The sequence below is a fragment of the Eschscholzia californica genome, unplaced genomic scaffold (genome assembly GCF_041429995.1).
Source record: "Eschscholzia californica isolate CP2 unplaced genomic scaffold, dmEscCali1.0.p SCAF_2, whole genome shotgun sequence".
NCBI lineage: Eukaryota > Viridiplantae > Streptophyta > Magnoliopsida > Ranunculales > Papaveraceae > Eschscholzia > Eschscholzia californica.
This window is the reverse complement of record NW_028238309.1, coordinates 60,272,021-60,293,756: the sequence shown is the minus strand read 5'-3', so window position 1 is coordinate 60,293,756 and position 21,736 is coordinate 60,272,021. Positions and strand designations below refer to the sequence as shown.

The window sequence follows — 21,736 nt, the reverse complement described above, 5'->3', positions numbered from 1 at the left end:
CATTGGATGTTATATTAGTAAAAGATGCATCAACATTCACCTTAATAAAATTCTGGGGCGGGGGTTGCCATTTCTCACTAGAAGTATGTTTTATTTTCTCCTGTTTCATATTGATTTTTGGGAAGTTTTCGATCATTCTGATTATTTTATTCAGGTCATTGATTTCATATTGAAAACAATAGTCACACCTCACTTTCCATAAAATCCATAAAATGGTCGAAAAGTGAATATTATCTCTGGTGTAGCAAAGATGAATATGATTTTCCCAAGAGAAGATCCAGTCAGATATGGACGTAATATTTTCAGATATAATATTGTAGTTAAACCAGATGTTTTTAGCTAAAGCGCAGTGTAAAAGAGCATGTTCAATAGATTCTATACTAGTGCAGTTGGGACAAGTGGTATTATTGTCGATGTATTTTCCGATTCTTTCCCTAATAGGGATAGCTTTGGTGCAGACTTTCCAGATGAACATTTTGATGCGCGGAACGGTCGGGAGAGACCAGATGAAATTCCAGTTATGGTTGTTAGGGTTGTGATTACTGTTATTATTGCTGAGGTGCTGATACATGGAAGCAACCGTGAATTTACCCGATTTGGTAAGTTTCCATTTGAGCTGGTCTTTACCTTCGCTGTTCACCGGGATAGTTTTGATAAGATTCTGAGTATTAACGTCAAAGTTGGCTCTGAGCACTTCATTATTCCAGTTGTTGTTCGAGATAAGTTGAGCTACTTTGGTAAGATCGGATTGATTGTTGTTCCGATGTAAGGGTAACACTTTCATTTGATAGTATAAGAATAAAAATGTCATTTTGACTTAAAGATATGATTATCATATTCGCGGAAGTTAGTTTACAACCAAATAACAAAAAGAACTTTCGATTGATAAATTTGACTAACAGATGTATAACTCGGAAATCCGAAATTAAAATGTTAGATAAATATGTGAGACAAATTTCATAGTCCGTCCCAAATTTGAGACCAAAATAAACTTAACCCTTAACAAAAATGTGGTCAATAAGATTAGACCAAATGTATGGGCTATAATGGAAACTTAAAAATATGATACAGTATTTATATAGTTCACCACTTGTTGCAGGTCCCTAAGAAGGTTCCAAGCTAAAGTTTGTCCAACTCTCTAAACTGAGAGTTTCATTTAGTTTGACTTTATGAGTTGTTAGATTAGCTGGTAAATGGCTGGTAATGACAATACCCTTTTAAGATTTCTCCCCTCAAAATCTCAATTACTTTAAAAACAAACTACAAAAAAAGCTCTCTCCCTCTCTCTCTCCCCATTTTGTTGCAGAGTGAGGCAAACAAAGTCATCTTCAACTTGAACAAGCTTGATTTGGTAAAGTTTCATAATCCCCTCTTCTTCTAATTCTTCTTTTTAATTCATTAAATTCTGACCCATTTTATTCTCTTTCTGATTTAATATTATGTGGTGATTTGTCATCTGTTTTTAGTTTCTTCTTTTTCTGTTTTCTATGTTATTTGATTTTGTTGGGGTTTGTTTAAGATGTGTATCTCTTTAGAGTTACTTCCCCTTTTTAGTTGATTTTATTCAGATTTTTTTAATGTGGTAAGAACATGTCTAGATTTTTTTTTGTGTTTGATCTTTTTGGGCAAATATCTTGCTTTTCATTTCTGTAGTTTAGTATTTTCTGATGGTGATTTTGTTTGTTTGGTGTTACTCAGTGTGATTCTGTTAGGGTTTTTCTTTACCAATTTAAAAGATCATTCTTTTAACTTCTAGGGTTTTTTGAGATAATCTGGGCAATCTTGTAATGGGTATCCAAGATTTGGTTTGTATGGTTAGAACTTAGAACTATATTTCCCATAAAAGAAGGGGTGTAGTTTTAATTGTTGATTTGATGATGCAGATTCATCATTTTAAGAACTTACCACTTGGATTCCGAGTTGGCAAGTTCGTATAATGCGTGCACCGTCGCTTCTTGCTCAATGCTTGCCTGGTCTACTGCCCTATGATAGAGGCAGTCACACCATCTCCACAGTTCCCGATAGGGATCTGCATCTTCCCGCCCCTGCCGTTGAAATTCTTCCCTCAAAGGTACCTTACTCATCTAGAAACATATTGTAGAATTGCAACTATAATGAGGTATTGGAGAAAATCTAAATTTTTTGGGTTTTCACTGTTCAGTCTACTCATCTATACAAGTTCGCTGGGGAAAATGTTGATTTGCAAGGTCTTACCATCTCCAAGGTATGGTTTGATCACCACCATTGGTATTTAAGTTTAGAAAAATGGGATCAAAGCATAATGAAGTCGTCTCTGTTACACTTTTAGGTTCTAACTTGAGTAATATACAAGTTGGTGCTTTAGGAGTGCTTTATAAACTATCTACTCAAATTTAAATTATAAAATTACTAGATTAGCTAATTATGTTCTTGTTACAGGGACGGATAAGTGTATTCGATATCATTGGCTTCACTAGCTCCGAAACTATATCTTTGAAATCTTATGGTAAGTGTATAACAATTTATTGTGAATTTGATAAATGTTTCCTTATTTGAAGATTCAGCTTTAAATTTAGCATTTACTTTGTAGGTATACTGAAGTCTTGGGAGAGTTCTATTGATCTTGTTAATGTCCTTAAGCATGAAATCCGTGATGGGCAGTTGAGTCTTAGAGGCAAACGGGTTTTGGAGGTAATTCTTACTATAGCTAAGTTTGTATTTCCTTTTTGTTTATCCCAATACCATCATTGGCCCTAACTTTTCATTCACACCGAGAAGTTGTCAACATACAACAGATGAAATTAGGAATACCCTAAGATAGAAATTAACTTTGTCGTATTAGCTTTAATAGATGAAAATCGGAGCTCTACATTGGTAAATTGACATTGTTATTCAATCATTTGGATGGTCCAATTTGTATTTTGACATAGTATAAATTATGGATATTTTGCAACTTACGCTAAACACTAGAGAAAAGGTAATGATTTTCGGTGATATGCAAAATGAAAAGCGATGCGTGACTCGGAAACATTGATCTTGTATGTTGTGCGAGTGTGGGTGAATTGATTGGCTTCTCATCGTTACTGTTACAGCTCAGTTGTGGCTATGGACTTCCAGGGATTTTTGCTTGCTTTAAGGTATTGAAGATACAATCTACTTCATCTTTTTACTCTTTTCAATTCATAGTTCGATCTAGACGTACCTACTGTGAGTGTGAGGTTACAAATTTTGTCCTAGCATAAGGAGAGAAACCCCTACTCACTTGATTCTTCTTTCAACCCATTACACAGGGAGCTTCAACGGTTCATTTTCAGGATTTGAATGCCGAAACTGTAAGGTGTACAACAATACCAAATGTCCTTTCAAATCTTGAACAAGCCCGTGACAAACAAAGCCGACAGCCAGAAAGCCCTATAACTCCATCGAGGCAAGCACTCGCACCCGAAGTCCATTTTTATGCTGGTGACTTGGAAGAACTTCACACGGTCTTATCCACAGTAACAAAAGAAGGTTTTGAAACTATGGGTACATTAAGTCTCAGTTTCTCCGAAGATGATTTCTTGGATGGTTGTAGCAGTCAAGATGGAAGCATTCTTGGACAAGAATCATCGTCACGAAGGAGATCTAGGAAACTCTCAGGTAGCCGAGCGTGGGAAAGAGGAAACCAATCAGAACCAGAAGAAGGCGGTTATGATGTCATTTTGATGACCGAGATCCACCACTCAGGGACCTCCTTAAAGAAGTTATATGATCTAATAAAGAAGGTTAGTTTCTTACTTTCTTACTTCTATTCGTTTCAACTCTAAAAGTTGTAGATACGATCCAAGCGAACCAATCCCGTTGTCCTCGTCTTTTTTCTATATCTCAATGATAGAAACTTGAGCACAAGTAGCCACCGGTTGAACCCTCTCGCCTTTCACCCAGCGGATTCAAGACATCTCCATTAGATCCCAATTAAATTATTGTAAATATTTACATTTCTTTTTTGCAATCTATTTTGACTCGAGGATTCTTTTTTCTGTATATTATAAACAGTGTTTGCGACCACCACACGGAGTTTTATACTTAACTACGAAAAAGAGTCATTACATTTGCCAAGGAGAAGGTAAGCACCTCAGAACTGTGGTTGAGGAAGAAGGGATATATGGTGTTCATCTCGTTACGGAAACAACTGATCGAGAGGTATGGAAGTTCTTCTTCAAGTAACCAAGAAATCGCAGGCATATAGAATTCATATTTCCTTTTGTAGTGAACACATTTTGTCGAATTTTTCCACTCAATTACAACAATAATATGAATAAAAAGTAGGCCAGGGTTAGTCGGGAGTTTGCGGTAATTTTTGAATTTCTTTTGTTGTGAAAATGTACTCTGAACAACCAATATTGATCTGTTTGATTGTATCGGATATACACCGTGTTATATATGTTGGTGAAATCCCACAAGTGTGAGTGAAAGTCTCATCTCTTGAGCAAGTTTTGGACTGAGAGAACCCTTCAACACTCGTATCAGATCCCAAGATTCAACTAGTTTCACACAATAAGTGACGGGGAGACTGGTAGGATAGTCCTACATGGGTTGCCGAAGAAACAAGTAGTCTCTTTATGAGTGTGATGGAAAGTCTATCCTCTTAACCTAACCTTTTGGGTGAAAAGAGCTCAAAACCACCCAACAGTATCGACCACAATGTCTTCATCTTCCAGCGAAACTAACATACAAAGGCGAATATGCCCATAAACATTGATTTATTGCTTATGCTCAGCCACAAAACAATAATATTGATGGCGGAGATTGACAACATAAAGTAATCGGTTGAAACGTCGGTCTTTTTCAGTTAGACTGCATAATAGACTTTTGATTTGATTATAGATGAAGATATACTAAAAATGCTAAGTTCTACTTGTACAACTTGTAACCCTAAAAAGTATAATTGATTGGGGTTGGTGGGCTGAACACATCAAACTGGGACAAAATTCTTATTTGGGGACCCAAAGTTTTATGGATTGCTTGATATTATTTTCCCTTCATTATTGAGTACCTTTGTTGTCACGGGCAAAAGGCATTGGGTCCAGTGTAGTCTTGATTAGGAGAGCAATCACATAAAATTAAATACCAAGCGTAGAGTATTGAGAGAGTTTACGAAAACTAGTCGAGATTGGGAGAAGGATGGATTGGAGAAGGAAAAGACTAATCGCCAAACTCATCTCCAAAGCTTAATTGCAATCAGTTTCGCTACAACACCCGCTACTCTAGCTAATTGTCCGCCCTTTCCAAGTGTGATTTCTGAGCTATATATATGGTTGTGCCTAAGAGCATATCGGTTGAAGTAGATTCTTCTTTTTGATCAATCAAAACCTCTTCCCAAACTTTACAGGCTACTTTAGTTCTATAGAATGCTGAATGCCTATTTCTTCAGCAATATTATGAATTACTAATAAATTTTGGAATTTGGTTACTATCTCCTTAAAAATTTTTGTTTTGGGTCACTCAATTTTTTCGAGTTTTCAGTTCCCTAAATATTTTTCGTAATTTGCAACAACTTACAAGAGGTTTTAGTCAGGTTTTTTCAAAATCAAATCTAAAATCATATTGAGAGATATTAATTGATTTATTTGAGTCGGGTTTTAAGATGTTAATTGTTGTTTGATTTATGATGTCTGACTCATTTGAATAATTGAATTAGGCTGATTTTGAATGGGTTTGTTTTAAGAGTAAGTTGAGAGAGATTCACATAATGAGAAAAAAAAAAAAAAAAAAACACCACCTTAGTCAATCCACCCAAGACTAGGGTCAAGGGCATAGATTCAAAAAGCCAAATCAAATGATCTTTAGCTATTACTATATTTCAACAAAAAATATTACATGTTAACATTAGGAACTTCAAATCAAAATAGACCCCTCAAAGAGGCTATATTGTATTCATCACTATTCTGTTTAAAAGAGTTTTACTGTCAGTGAAGTAAAACCAACCATACATGAACCTCCATTGGAATTCAACTTCTTACCCTAAGTTGGATTACTGAAAGTAATGCAAATCCTGCTGTGACTGCAAAAGTGCCAAGAAAAGTTGGAAGGGAGAGTTAGAAAGAGGATTGTTGTCATGAAACGACCGGCCTATTTCGGTTTTCTGTGAGTCTTCTCCACACCATCTTTGCACAATGCATAAGTGTCAAGATCGCCATCAAATATACGGTAGGTATTCCAACCATGCACCCCCCAGATCTCAGATTAATCAGTGTCTGCAATAGAAGATAAGGAAGAAAATTACCAAGCCGGCCGAGTGTCGCGATTATGCACAACAAAATGTGATGTTTTCAAATCGCGTATCAAACAACAAGAGAATGCACATAGTTTCAAAAAAAACAAGAGAATGCACATTCCTTAAAAGTATTTCTAGCTTAGAATCATCCTCTCGCTGGGATCTTGTTAGCATTCTTTTCAATAATTAGGAATAACCGAGAAACAATACACATCTTTATGTAACATGGACATCAGTATGGTGTCGATACTAGACAACTGTAAAAGGTGATGAAACAATAACCCGAATCCTTAATACGGGTGACACACAAGGTATAACCCGACATCCTGCATGCACGGGCCATATCCCTTACGCATTGGCAATCCCTTTTATATTATTTCCCACGTCCTATGACCGTATACGTGACAAATATGGCTTCAAAATTAAACTCAAAATGCTTACCATTGCTGCTGAAATCAGATGAACTACCGGTACAAATACTTGGTCAGTTTTATTCCCTTCAGAGTAGCCATTGAAAGCTATAACCATAGAGAAAGTGTGGATTGTAACAAATCCAAGACAGGTAATTGCTGCCAAGCAGAAAGCAGAATGGTCAAATAATAACCCTGTAAGTAAAGAGTAGCTAGAAGCCCAGATGTATGGGAAGGTTCTCACATAAAAGCACGATACCATGTGGAAGTTGCCAAAACAATTGAAATGTCAGTCTAGTTTCAATACCTAGTAGTCGTTCACAACAGGTCATGCCGTAGTAGTGCAGCTTGTTTATTACCTGCGGCATGTTCACCATGCCATGGGCATGCCACGCACACCCCATAAGCAGGTTGTGTCACGCCGTGTCTAGGTTGACACGGCCCATTGTGAAACTCTTTACCTTAGTTGTGTTCTTTTTAACTACTATGTACTTAGTTATGTTGACATCTAAGACAAAGGAATCCAACATTGAATTAGTATGAAAAGATGGAGAACTAAAAAGAAAGAGATGACTCACCAGAAACAAGAAAAAATGGAATCTGCGAGCACCTATCAACATAAAAGGTTGCTGGGCCAAACGCAGGTGTTAACAAGCTTAGGCAGAAAAAGACAGCATGGGCCACGCCATGACCCAAACCACCAGCTGTGTTTAAGAACATTGAAATGAAATAAGACATATAATGAAGAGATAATTGACATAAAAAAGGCATACTATTCCAACGACACAGAGAAAATGTGAACTCTATTCGTAGGGGCACCCATACAACTGTCACATACATATCTATACTTTTAGTTTATCCACAAATCTGATTTGTCACACTTTTTTCCAAGGACAAATATGCAGCCTTGGGATCAGAATTACCAATTTTGGACTTCACCGTATTCAAAGATTTACACGAAATTTTTTCAGTTGATGTAACTTTCAACAATACATTCTATGATCTGATGAATTCTAGAACTAATATCTTTAACAAAAAATGGTTCCATGGTTCAGCTTCGATGTGCATGGTCAAATACATATAAATAACTGTAAGGGAAGGCCGACAAACTGATTAATTTACAAAAAAGAAAAATTGAATATCCATCTCTGAGAGTATGACGAGAGTATAAAACTATCATGTGCAGTATATGATTAATCTGCAGCACTGCAATGGTAATATGTACATGAATTTACCTAAAAATTTAGTTCATTCTGAAATATCTATTTGAAATAATAGTTATTAATAAAGAATTGGAGACACATATTGAGTCAGTGCCGGCACATTATGCACAAAATTACAAGACTTTTATAGCATAATCTCGTTGAAAGAAATACCACATTTGGAAATAGAGAATATGTATTACCAATCGGAGTCACCAAGTTCAAACACCAAAGGTCATACACAAGAATTGCTTATGTTAACTCCCAATTTAATTTCCATAAGTAGTAGTATCAAGTAGGAAATATAAATATGAAAAAGGATTACCAAAGCTTACCAAGGGCGATTTGCATCTTATCTGTCAGAAATAGCCGGGGTTTTGAAACTCGGTCAGCAAAAGCGTCTAACGTATCTTCCAACTTCCTACAAAGAAGAAAGGAGAAGGTTAAGGTTACTTGATACTATTCTACTAGAACAAATACTTTTGCCAGGTTAACTCTTAAACAGTTCGCTTAAACACATATTTCACACGTGAAACTACTATGTGCTCATCGACCGCTATCAACAATCACATCTACGGAAAAATAAAGGTTAACTTAATAAGAGTGCAACTTGGAGCACATGCAGCACTAGAATTTTAATTATATAAGCACAAAAGCCATCTTAGCTACCTCGTATTATAACTTTTAATCTTACCTTTTCTCCACAAATCAAAATATATATATATATATATATATATATTTTCCATATCGGCTGACAATTAGTTACTTATTCCCTCGACCCATTAAGAAATCAACATCATACAATGTCATCATACCATTCATGTCAATATGGTTTTGGAACAACTTTATATGTTATTTTGTCAAGCTTTTTGATTCATTAAATAGATTTTCAGAGTAAGAAGAACTATTTAGAAGTAGATTAGTTTATAAGTGAACTTGTATGAATTTGTTACCTACTTGTAAAGCTTCCATAACAGAACCCTCGATGCTTCTTGGAAAAGAACAGATGTGATTATGAGGATTGCGTATGGCCACCATACTGTTGATTTCAAGGGAAGAAAAGCTCTCCACAGTGCAGATAGAATAATCAAACTTACCAGCCATAACAATGTACTGCACCCATTAAAGAAGTATCTGTTATTAGCTTCGACGAACAACAAATTGGAGAAACATGAGTACATGACAGTACAATTAAACAAAATCAGCACTCTTGGTGAACTTGGTTTCAATCAAGGAGATGATACTTCTCTGAAAGTTGGGTTAAACAAAAGCTTACAATTTAACTCATAAAATTTCTTCGGGAAGAAAAAATAATAGCCCTCGAGTATAGTCTATCCATGAATATCCGCAGCAAACTTCTAAAGACATTAAGTCATCGCTTATAAATAGAAAGATAATAACCTAATTACCATGAAAATTTAAGCATCCATGATAGTCGAACAATCTATATAAGAATTTATTTGTTCAACCTTTAGGGTTTTTTTTCTTTTTAGTTGTGTCTTCTTATTCCTATATGAGACACTTTACGTTCGAAAGTTCTGCGTAGAACTTTACTTTTGTAACTCTCATGTACTTCTCAAAGGAATTAACAATCGAGTACCATGTAATGATGTGGATCTATTCGCTTATGAATGTAATTCTGGTTTTAATCAAAAAACAATCTATATAAGAATTTAATGTCTCTCTTGCCAATTCCTATGATTCACATACTCATTAATGCCCGGCAAAAATTCCAAACAAGGGTTTTCGAGAAATTGCAAATTGATGCTATCCATCAACATTTCTTCCAAATTGGTAAAAGAAATTCTACTCAATGCAGTCGATTGAGTAGAATCTCTCAAAAGTCATTCTAATCCAAAATGAGGGTCTGTGATAATCTCAAGGAAACACTTTTATTTCTTCAAATTTGAGCTTGATTTTTTTTCCTACTACATTTGCTTTCAAATGATTATCAAGATTCAACCAGTCTCTATAGAATAATCCGTTTAGATTCAAAATGAAACAATATGAAATAATGGGTAACCATGAAAAGCTTCTATTTTAATGAATTAGGTCAGCTATATGATTAAATTAGCTGAAAATAGATGAATCAATTTGGGGAAAAATCATACCTTGAGAGAACAGTGAGAATTAAGAAGGGTTTTCTGGAGATGACGGAAATAAAGATTGAGAGAGAAGGACCCAAGGCTAACAATGCGTACCCTAGCCCTGCTGCTACTGTCATCCTGTTCGAACCTCTCTCTCTCTCTCTCTCTCTCTCTCTCTTCTCGTCGTTCGTCGTAAAAAAGAAATGAACTTTTCTGATTTTCTCTTTCTACAGGAACGCTTCCTGGAACGACAATTCAGAGTTTAGAACAAATTTTGCATCAGTTGAATCTATCTTCACCTACATTTAAAGTTGGTTAACATGACTCCAACATAACTTCTCCAAAAATCACATAAACCAATTCTTGCAATAATAGACCTAAGGAACTCAAAATTCCACCATCCTCTTGGTCTTGGAATGGTTAGACGAGCCCGAAAAGAATGTGATTACTTAGAATATTTAGGTTTGACAATGTTTGCTTCCTATTCGTAACGTGATCTATTCTAATTATACTATATTATTTGGTTTGGTCGTATAAGTTTGCTCCACAAATAATTCTATTGTCTATTCCGAAAACAATGAAATAGAAAAACCACCCATCTTCGAGGGTCGGGATTTTTTTCTATGATGAATCGAATTCTTCCCTGAATGAGATTCTTGGTTCATTCAAGTGTATTACATATTAATTTGAAATATAATTCTTGTGGCAACTGTATTTGATTCCCACGGATCAGACGGTTATAGTGTCATTCTAAAGTAGTTGTAATATTTTATTTTGCTATTAGGTTTGATCTGAATTGTGGCAGAATCAACGATTCTCCCTCTTGAGGGGAATCCTACTGCGTTAAAAACTTAAAATTGTTATTCCGAGTGCATTTTCGTATACCAAATTCCATTATGATTTCTATTCACACACACACTAAATACACGGCAAAGGTGTTTTAACCAATTAAAGTAGTAGGTCTCCTTTACCCACGTTTAAGTAGGTAAGAAACCAAAACTTCTACTCCTCAACAAACCGATTACAAGACTTTGACCTGTAAGAATCCAACGCCTACAGTTGGGTGCTTCTAAAGGCACCTGACCAAACAGCTGTTAGCATCCAAAACTATTGTTGACTCAAGTCAATGATTTTTGACTCGAGGTCTCTATAAGCACCAGTTTTTAATGTGGGTGACGTTCACCTTCGTTTACTTCTTCCATCTTCTTCTTCCAACAAAAAAGGAATCCTAATCAATTCTTCTTCCAAAACAAAACCCTAGAAAAGAGTGCAACATTCTCCGGCAACGGCGACGGCAACGTCTCCGACACCTACCGGCGACTATTCTTTTATTCGAAAAAATCAATCCGGGTGATTTATTCATCATACAGCTGTGTTACATCTAATTTATAGCTTCTTTATATCATCTTTTGAAAAGAAATTAGGAAGATAACCATGGAAGAAGAGAGTTCTAAAAATTTAACAACTACATCGATTCCAACTCTTTCACCTAATTCCGGGCAAGGAGAAGTTTCTCATGAGGTATACAACCATTCCCCGATCCTATTTTATATGTTTTTATACGTGTTGTGTGAGTTTTTGAAAAAATTAAAGTGAAACTTCGGTGACGCGGACGGACTGAACCAGTCCGGTACTTATCAGTCATTAACGGATCGGTCTATCCGTTTATAAATGAAAGGGAACGGACTCAGAAGTCCGTGATCTTGTAGATATGAACGGATAGGCTGATCCGTCATTAGCTGATAAATCCCGGACTCATTCAGTCCGTTCCATCCTGAAGATTTTTTTTATCTTTAAGTGATTTTTATGTTTTTTTCACCTTTTGACAGATTCCGGACCTTAATATTGTTCCTATTGAAGAGGAGTACCATGCCGAAGAAGAAAATCGACCTTCAAATGATGGGTGTCAATTTATTAGTATTGATGTTGGTGAGTATTTTGTGACTGAAGATGTTTTTCAAACTAAAGAGGAGTTAATCGTTTGGGCTCAAGAAATTGGGAAAAAACATAAGTTTGTAGTATTGACCTCTAGGTCAGGTAATAGAAAAGGTGGACAGAAACCCCGGTTAGAATTATGTTGCGAAAGAAGTGGAGTATTTCGTTCACATGAGAAGAAGGATTTAGTTCCAAAATCCCATCAACCACCTATAAAGAAAAGGAAATCGAGCACCAAAAAATGTCAATGTCCGTTCAAGCTCAAAGGAATACCGGGGGTTAATGACACGTGGAAAGTGTCAGTTGTGTCTGGAATCCATAACCACGAGTTAGCTGAAAGTCTTCTAGGTCACGCATATGTGAATAGGTTGAAACCCGATGAAAAAGCTGTTGTGAAACATCTATTAAAAATTGGTTCGAAGCCAGCTCAAATTCTTTCTCAAATTCATGAACAATTCAAGGATAACACATCAACGTTGAAAACCATTTACAATGCACGTGCGAACATACGTATGGAAAACCAAGAAGGAAGGAGTCCGATGCAACAAGTCATTAAGTTGTTGGTGGAACACCATTACGTCTACCATTTTTCAAAGAACGAAGACACTGATGAGGTAACAAATCTATTTTGGGCACATCCTGATTGTATTCTATTATTACAGAGTTTCCATACCGTGTTATTGCTCGATTGTACGTATAAAACCAACCGATTTAACAAGCCATTGCTTGAGATTGTCGGGGTAACTTCTACGTTGAAATCCTTCACCGCGGCCTTTACATTTATGGATGGGGAGACAACTAATCAGTACACATGGGCCCTTAATCGTTTGCGGACGTTGTTTTCTCCCAACTCAATGCCAATCGTGTTTATTACCGATCGTGAACTTGCATTGATTAACGCCATTGGTGAAGTCTTTCCAAATGCTCAAAGGTTGCTATGTACTTTCCACATCGACAAGTGTGTGGTAGCCAAAGTCAAAGGTCATTTCAAACAAGAACAATTCAATGTGTTTATGACAATGTTTCGAGCTATCATGTATGCTGAGACTGAAAGTGGTTATAATGAGGCGGTAGAAACTTTTGTGAAGTTTTGGTCAAACACACATCATAAAGATGTTAGTTATGTTCAAGATACCTGGTTGGGATTGAAAGAGAGATTTGTGACTGCATGGACTAACGGGGTTATTCACATGGGAAATACTACAACAAATCGTGTGGAAGGTGCTCATTCTAAATTGAAGAGATATCTATGTAGCTCCGAAGGTAACTATGTTACGTGCTGGGAATTTATGCATATCATGACGGAAATCGAGACATGTGAAATTATAACATCTTTTGAGCACAGTCGTATTAAGGTGAAGGAAGGGCATCAAATCAAGTTTTTTAAAGAGCTACGTGGTTATGTCTCGCACGCGGCATTAGATCTTATGGTAGATGAGATCGACCGTGCAAATGGGATTGATATTAACGTTCAAAATTGCGGATGTGTTCTAAGGTATGTCTATGGTCTCCCTTGTGCTCATGAGATGGTATCTTTGATGAATCAAGATAAGGTATGTCCAAAGGACATCATTCACCCTCAGTGGACCAAGCTATCCATTAACCCGACTCCGCCGATTCATAATGATCTTGACGCATCACATGAGATGGAGCACCTTTATTTAATGTGGGATAAATCCAGTGATGCTGAGAGGACCGCAATACTTGAGAAGTTGAGGGAAATTTCTTTTCCGGTCATGACAAACTTGTGTGAGCCATTGCAACAAACAAAGACAAAAGGGGCTCCGAAACAAAGAAGAATGAGCAAAAAAGAAAAAGAAGCTGCAAAATCTACTAAGAGGAACCCATCTGCTTTCGAATATGCAAAGTGTGTTGATGAATGTGTTCCCTCCACTCAGACAGTACGTAAAGTTAACAAAGTAACCAAAGCACCGAAAGCAACCATACCCAATTTTGAAAGATACAAAGGACATATTCCGTCAGTTATGCATCCATTCTTGGATGACATTATAGATGTGCCAGGCGATGGTCATTGTGGGTTTCATGCCGTTGGTAAAGGACTTGGGTTTTCACTAGAAGATGGTTGGAAACAAGTTCGCGAAAATGTCATAAAAGAACTTGAGGATCAGCACACACTCTACAAAGAGATGTTTGGAATAAGAGATTACACTCAAACACACAGTGCCGCGAACAACTTCAATTCTACATGTCCGGAAGATTGGTTCTACATTCACCCAAACACTAGTATAGTTGTGGCGAGTAGCTTCAATTGCATATTAGTTCATTTGTCTTACGGTTGTTCGACAACTTTCTTACCCTTACTTAGTGGTCCACCTTCTGAGGGTTATAAAATTGCATGCATTACATATACTGGTGGTCACTTTATGAACGTTAAACTCAAAAAAGATTCTATACTCCCTCCCATTGCACCGCAATGGTCTAGGTATGCATCGCTAGAGGCAACGGGTTGGCTTCAACTTGTTAGAGATAGAATCGAGGATGGAAAGAAATTTTATTCTCATGATAATTCGAATGAGCCAAGTAGTAGTGTGATAAATTTAAGTGATGATTAAGTTGTACTGAAAGACCGAGTTACAAAGTTTTTGATTTTATATTTGAATAAATTTAGATGATTAATTGTCTTCGTTACTTAACTTTTTTTTTCTTTGGGTTTATAATCGAAGAGAAACAGAAAAACAGGAATTTCATACAGGTCACGGATCCCTGAATCCGTTCTGGTTCACAAAGGGACGGATCCAGAGATCCGTTTCTTGTAAAGTCGTCACGGATCCATAGATCCGTTACTTCTTATAACCGGGGCTATTATTTTCATGTTAGAAAGAAACGGATCTATGGATCCGTTTCTTGTAAAGTCGTCACGGATCCATAGATCCGTTACTTCTTATAACCGGGGCTATTATTTTCATGTTAGAAGGAAACGGATCTATGGATCCGTTTCTTGTAACAAAGTCACGGATCCATAGATCCGTGACCTGAGAAGGGAAGGCACGGATTAGGTGATCCGTACGTTTTTTTTTTTTTTTTTTTTTCCGAACAATGGTACTTAAGGTAGATATTAAAACTTGTTAAAAAAACAAGAATAACAATCAAAATGTACGGTAGATGTTAAAACTTGTTAAAACAAGAGTAACGATGTTCAAACATAGATCAAATTGTACGATACACATCGTTCACAAAAAGCAATTCAAAATAACGAGACTACTCTTGAGATTCTAAACCATAATATATGCCATAATATAATACTTCATTCCCTGTGTGATTTCCTCGATTTCTTCACCGTAGCTTTTCTAGACGATCTTCTTGGTTCGGGTTCTGATTGAGGTTGATGAGGACATTCGGGAAGCGGCATTTCAGCCCTCGCATTAGTTAGGATTTCAAGCCCTAACGAAACGTCAGACGCTTGAATCGCTACAATGGCACGATCAATTCCATCTCTCTAAAAAAACAACAATGGATTAATAACAAATTAGGTAACAAATTATAGCTACAAATTCAAAAGTAACAAAACAAAAGAATGATAAATCGAATACTCACGTAGTACGATACCGAACCTATGTACTGTTCTGGTCTATTGGATTTGTACAAAGCTGGGTTTTGTACAAACGGGTGAGATACTCTCTTGAACCAATGGTTATACTGAGCGCTTGCCTCCCACGGAGCCAAAGATACCTCCTTCGGTCTATCACTCATGTTTAGTAGGTGATCTTCCCAACGCCCCCAATAAGAAGCCACATTACCAAAGTTTTTAGAATCTCCATCCTTCGACACCTTTTTTGGTCGAATCGGTTCTTTAGGGATGACTTGAACCAACCCAAGTTGCCTTAACACCCTATCAGGGTGATAGGGCTCGGCAATATCGTTAACCGCGATGCAACCAGTGTAAAAAGAGTATTCAGGAAGTGGTAGTGCATCATCAGACGATAAGGGACGATATGGGTCCCAAATGACCTACATGATACAGACGTTTAACGAGTGATTCCTATAGCATACGTCAGGTATTATAGAACACAGGAAAAATTAATAAATAAAATACATACATCTCTCTCGGTCAGACCGTCCAATTGCTCACGAGTGCTTCCTAGAGCACATGCCTTGTTGCCTTTCAAGACGTGTTCCTCCCATTTATACATCCGGGGCACGTTAGATGTAGGATCATATTTTGGGTTGGGAACAGACACCCCAAGTTTGAAGTGTTCATCGATCCACGCCTACAAATGTAATGTTAAATACACATTTATTATTCGCTACTCTAACATAATAAAGAAATAATTGAGAGACAAAAATAAATATGAAATTACCTGAAATAAAGTAAGATAACCAGCCAATTGATTTCCTCCCCTCGAAGCAAAACCAATCTGCCGATAAAGATAGGCAAGCGCCGCTGTTCCCCACGAGTAACTCGAAATATCATCTAAGTTCTTCAGATAACGTAGATAGAGAAAAGGAACCTTAGTTGCACTCTTATCAGCAAAAAGAGTACAACCAAAAAGATGCAAGAGGTATGCCCGTGCAACAGCATCTTTGACATGTTCGGGGTCATCCTCTTTCGACCCACTGCATTGCTCCCTCAACCACTTAAGCTCCACAGACTTAGATTTACCTAAGTGCAGTTTTACACCTTCGTAATCTAATTGTAAATAACGAGAGACTAGTAATGCATCTGGATCTTTTGTATCATCGTCATCGTCATCGTCATCGTCATCGTTCAAATCTTCATCATCCGTCTTAGACAGAACAACGGGTTTACCTTCAATTGGAAGACCACATATGCGATACACATCCTCTAACGTGATCGTCATCTCCCCGAACGGCATGTGGAAAGTATTTGTGTCCTCGTACCACCGCTCTGTAAATGCCGAGATTAGAACACGATCTAGCTTGGTGTATGAATATTTGGCGATGTGGGCCAATCCCGTGTTCCGGACTCTCTCTCGAACACTTTGACACTCAGTTTCGAGGTCCCACCCATTCGTCTTCTTCAAAGCAGTACCCACAACTACGGCAGACGCATGGTTGTGTAACTTCAGCACCGGCCTCTCCTGAAAATAAAAAAGATATTGTTTTAGATTGATGATTAACAAAATTTTATCATAACTACTAAAATTAGAAAATAATATTTGCTTACCGGTTTGTTCCAAATCGTATAAGCAACATGATTCTTGAAACAAGGTAGAAGCGAACGATCTATCGGACCTCCAGAGTACGGGTCTGAAAATGAAGATGACCCCCTTACTTCTGTTTCTGCTGTCGAAATAGGAGGCTCTGTTTCGTTCTCATCTCCTTGCGTTCGTCGTTGCTTACGTGGTGCCATAATAACTTTTGAATAATACGTGGATATGTGATGCACAAACAATAAATAATCAAAATATGTTTTCCTACTCTAAATTAATGAAGGAAAAATTAGACGTATCGCTACAAAAAAGGTCATTCAAAATAGGCACGTATCGCTACAAAAAAGGTCATTCAAATAATGAAGGAAAAATGATGAGAAAAATAAAGAAAGAAAAATATGAAAGATTAAAAAAAAAAAAAAAAAAAAAAAAAAACTAAGGTCCCGGATCAGGTAATCCGGACCCTTTAAGTCCGGAACGGATTACCCAGTCCGTCACGGACTCAAAAGGGAGTCCGTTTCTTTGTACTAAGTCACGGATTAGCTGATCCGTGACTAGGAAGACACGGACGGACTGGACCAGTCCGTCCGAGTCGTTCCAGAACCTTCATAAATCTAGGGCAGTACACATGGGCATCAAATATTCACAGAAAATGCTCTAAATATATTCGAAATTGAAGAATACAACATTCTAAACATGTTACAACACACTATTAACATCCCCAATCAATCAAACAACAAATTTATTCAAAAAAATTAAAAAAGTTAGGGTTTTTGAACCAACCTTGAAGGAGCAATTGTAGCTTGATTTCAACTTCGTCTCCACCAAATGATTATTGATTCTAAGAGTTAGAGAGTCGAATGACTTATTCTCAGCAAAATTTGAGGGAGATTAGTGAGATTATGAGCGATTTGATGAGGGTAAAATTCGGTTTTGGGTGAGCTTAGAGAGAGAAAGTTTAAAATCCCCAATTTTGGATGGATTTTGTGAGAGATGGATGGAGGGGGGTTAGGGTCAACAGATAATAGACGGTGCCTACATACTTGAGTGGTGCCAACAGAGAATAGAGCGGTTGGGCGTGGTGCCAACAGAGATGGATGCTAATAGCTGTTTGGTTAGGTGCCTTTAGAAGCACCCCCTACAGTTTACTTAAAGAGCTGGGGTCAGTAGTATTCCAATCCAACGGCATAGAGTGTACTCTCTTACTCTGAAATGATCAATTTGAAGATACTTCTCTTCACTATAAAACCCTAGTTTTCTTTTTCTTCTTCTTCTTCTTCGTAAAACTCAAATCTCTGTAAATTACTCAAATCAATAGTACTACAATTTTGTGATGGATTCCGATGAAGAAGATGAAAGACTACCGATTAGTAAGAGAAAGGAATGGTCAGATGTGAAACCAGTTCCTCAAGATGATGGTCCAAATCCAGTCGTCCCCATTGCTTATAAGGATGATTTCAGAGAAGCCATGGATTACTTTCGTGCTGTTTATATCTCTGATGAGAGAACCCCTCGATCTCTTGATCTTACTTCTGAAGTTATCCAGATGAACGCCGGAAATTACACGGTAAATTTACTAATTTAAAGTAGTTCTTTTGAAATTCGATTCTACAATGATTAATTCAAGAAATAGATTATTGAAAGGAGAATGCCTTTTAGGGTTTCATACAATCCAAATTGAATAATCACTACTATAGTTATTTCAATTTCAAGTTATTCTTTATCTTCCCAGATCAAAGACTTGTTCGAATCGTAGTAGAGGTTGTTACTCTATGAAATTGGCATCAAAGTTAGATAGTGATTTTGAATAACCTGTCTTATTACTCTACCAATGTTGTTAGAAAATGGGTGGAGGTAAATCAAAACTATTTCACGGATTCGGGCGAGTGCCATCTAGTACTCACCTCATCATTCACCGCCACGTTATATCGGATTACGATGGTTTTGTACTTTTGTCAGAATAACGTATGGGTACTTCTATGTTGTATAATGTATAAGACTCGGGCTTCGATTAGCTATACTTTTTTTTGCTTCTATCGTTATTTCAGTTATGGTCTTAGATATGCATATAAGTATATGAAGCATTGAGAATACTTGGAACTTGGAAGTACTGCTATATATTGGTTTATGAGACAATGAGACATCTAAAGCATTTGTAATGTTTATGCTTTTTAGGAAATGGATTTGAATGAGCCACTTAAGTCGTAGAACTTCTTAATCTAAAAAAATAGAAGAAAATTCCATCCCTTACTTAAAGAACAGAGAATTGTTGGATACCTTTCGTTCTTCCGAAGTTACTGAGATTTGGACTAGTAACCATTATTTTTGGTGTAGGTTTGGCATTTCAGACGTCTGATACTTGAATCACTTAATGCTGACTTGCATGATGAACTGAATTTCATTGAAAGCATTGCCAACAGGAACTCCAAAAACTATCAAATTTGGTAAGAGATTTCTTCCCTGGCCCTTTATGTTCTTTTATACTTCAAAGTTCAAACGGGTACTCCAGTACCGTGTTTCAAAGTAGTTGGTGGAGGACTACGTCCCGAGTCTCTTGACTCATCTATGAACCTAAGAGAAAACTACGTCGTAAACCTAGTATTACCCATCGGACAGAGAATAGGTTGATAGTTAGATTCAGATTCGTGATCTGTTATAGATTTATCATTTATGCAGGCACCACAGGAGATGGGTTGCTGAGAAATTGGGAACTGAAGCTGCAGCTGTGGAACTTAAGTTCACCAAGAAGATACTTTCTCTTGATGCTAAAAACTATCATGCCTGGTCACACCGGCAGGTATGTTGCATATTTCTTTTCCTGTTTCTGGCACCACTAGTATATCGTTTTCCTTCTGTTTTCTTCAAACCTATTATCAGTGACCAATTGATTGAGTAATGAACATAGATTTGAGTTGGATGAACTTCTCTTACCTGCAAAAGATGTCGTACGTGATCAAAACTACCAATCAAATACATGGTATCAAGTTTATAAAATATGTTTTTAGGCTTCAACGCTTTGCCCTCACAATGCCAGGCAGTGCCTTGAGGCGCGCCTCGGAGGCGTAAACTACGAAAACAAAAAATTGGTAAAGAAAATAACATCAATTATGTAAAAACATGGCATAACAATTTTTTCTACTTTACTACCATAGTATAAAGTCTAGTGTTGCTAAACAACTCAAAAATATCACTGAGAAGCAACAAAAAATTCTAAAGAGTTCTTCTTCTCGATAGTATAAGGTGCTAAAATACGTACGACTGGAGGCGCCTCGAGGCGTAGGCCTCAGCCGTATTTTCAAACATTGCATGGTATTATTGTTTACTGAGCTTGTCGCCCTGAAATGTTCCCAAAAAGAATGGAACATACATATTTACATATTTAGTTAAACTTTGTGATTATCTTGCATTATGAAACAAATACCATAAAGTGCAGTCAAGCGAAGTACAACAAGATGAGTTATTATAATGTGTCTAACACAATTCCTTGCAAATAAATTTATTTTAAAAAGTGCGTTTATACCGGTTTTAAACTTCATTTAGATTTAAATGGATGGAAAGTAAAAGAAATTTTGTTCCTCCCAGTGGGTCCTTCAAGCATTAGGCGGGTGGGAAAACGAACTCAATTACTGTCAGAAGCTCCTTGAAGATGACATTTTTAACAACTCAGCTTGGAATCAGGTACTAGAACTGTAATCTGCATACTGTTTTCTTATATTTTAATGTTTGTAGGTGTCTTTTGTTGATAATTGTTATTTTCGTGTGTACAACAGAGATACTTTGTAATAACCCGATCTCCTCTCGTGGGAGGCCTGCAAGCTGTGAGAGATTCAGAAGTAAAGTTCACTATTCGAGCCATTTTATCCAATCCTGAGAACGAGAGCCCGTGGAGATACCTTCGAGGTTTATACAAAGGCGATACCCAGTCATTAATACGTGATCCTGAAGTCTCTTCGGTATGTCTTAAAGTTCTAAATGCCAGCAGCGGCAACAACAACAAAATCTTCGCTTTAAGCTTGCTTTTGGATCTCCTGTGCAAAGGTTTCCAGCCAACCGAGGAATTTAAAAGTGTGGTTGAGGGTTTGAGACCTTCAGAATCAGATCACCAAGATTCTAACTTGGCAAGAGTCATTTGTTCTGTTTTGGAACATGCCGACCCACTGAGATCGAACTACTGGGTGTGGCGAAAGAATAACCTTGAAATGGATTAGAATATCAGAATGTTTGGTTTGTTTTGCAAGCTCCAGATGCAGTTTAGAGGAATGGAGGCTAATTGGACATATGTTTCTTGATCTTCTGCTCATAAGTCCTTAGGTGCTGAAGAACCGATTTTTGGTTGCGAAATTCAGACAAGTGAACTCAATTGATGGCCTTCTGACAAATTTTATGTAGTTACCATTGAGTTGTTTAGTGTGATGGGTAAATCTTAAATCAATGTAACAATTTTAGATGATCTCAGTTTGTTGATTATTCTTACTGAAAAACAAGATTGGGTAGCTAATGTGTTGCGAGGAAGAACTGAATTGTTTCTTCTTTTTTGTGTGTTGTTGGAGACAATTTGCTCACTACTTCACATAAAACTTGAAACATTATCTTTTGCATAGTAGGTCGATCTGGTGTGAGTACAGATTGTTACTGGTTACTTTTTCTGATCTGCTTCTCAAGGAAGTAGTAACTCAGCAAAAGATCGATTGAGCAAGTGCTCATGCTTCGTTCAGTCAGCCATTTGGTTCAGCAC

General features: G+C 37.0%; 4 protein-coding genes across 4 annotated transcripts; 3 read left to right on the top strand and 1 right to left on the bottom strand.

Annotated features, from left to right (window-relative positions):
• Positions 1 to 1,105: 1,105 nt before the first annotated feature.
• Positions 1,106 to 4,386, top strand: LOC147559806 (uncharacterized). The gene is made up of 8 exons (XM_086661742.1): positions 1,106 to 1,351; positions 1,884 to 2,071; positions 2,162 to 2,224; positions 2,419 to 2,485; positions 2,570 to 2,670; positions 3,072 to 3,116; positions 3,270 to 3,743; positions 4,015 to 4,386. Exons 2-8 carry the CDS (start codon positions 1,937 to 1,939, stop codon positions 4,183 to 4,185), a joined length of 1,056 nt encoding a protein of 351 aa, XP_086517868.1. The 5' UTR covers positions 1,106 to 1,351; positions 1,884 to 1,936; the 3' UTR covers positions 4,186 to 4,386.
• Positions 4,387 to 5,786: 1,400 nt separating this feature from the next.
• LOC147559805 (gamma-secretase subunit APH1-like protein) lies at positions 5,787 to 10,366 on the bottom strand. Its single transcript, XM_086661743.1, has 6 exons — positions 9,959 to 10,366; positions 8,805 to 8,960; positions 8,183 to 8,268; positions 7,224 to 7,349; positions 6,677 to 6,804; positions 5,787 to 6,215 (listed from the first exon to the last, which is right to left on the bottom strand). The coding sequence occupies exons 1-6, from the start codon at positions 10,069 to 10,071 to the stop codon at positions 6,075 to 6,077; spliced, it is 750 nt and encodes a 249-aa protein (XP_086517869.1). The 5' UTR covers positions 10,072 to 10,366; the 3' UTR covers positions 5,787 to 6,074.
• Positions 10,367 to 11,368: 1,002 nt separating this feature from the next.
• On the top strand, positions 11,369 to 14,442 carry LOC147559804 (PKS-NRPS hybrid synthetase cheA-like). Its single transcript, XM_086659216.1, has 4 exons — positions 11,369 to 11,455; positions 11,764 to 11,798; positions 11,967 to 13,422; positions 13,768 to 14,442. Exons 1-4 carry the CDS (start codon positions 11,369 to 11,371, stop codon positions 14,440 to 14,442), a joined length of 2,253 nt encoding a protein of 750 aa, XP_086515342.1.
• A 3,696-nt stretch (positions 14,443 to 18,138) lies between these two features.
• On the top strand, positions 18,139 to 21,531 carry FTA (farnesyltransferase A). The gene is made up of 5 exons (XM_086661741.1): positions 18,139 to 18,568; positions 19,336 to 19,445; positions 19,678 to 19,798; positions 20,584 to 20,679; positions 20,772 to 21,531. The coding sequence occupies exons 1-5, from the start codon at positions 18,335 to 18,337 to the stop codon at positions 21,207 to 21,209; spliced, it is 999 nt and encodes a 332-aa protein (XP_086517867.1). The 5' UTR covers positions 18,139 to 18,334; the 3' UTR covers positions 21,210 to 21,531.
• The last annotated feature ends 205 nt before the right edge of the window (positions 21,532 to 21,736 follow it).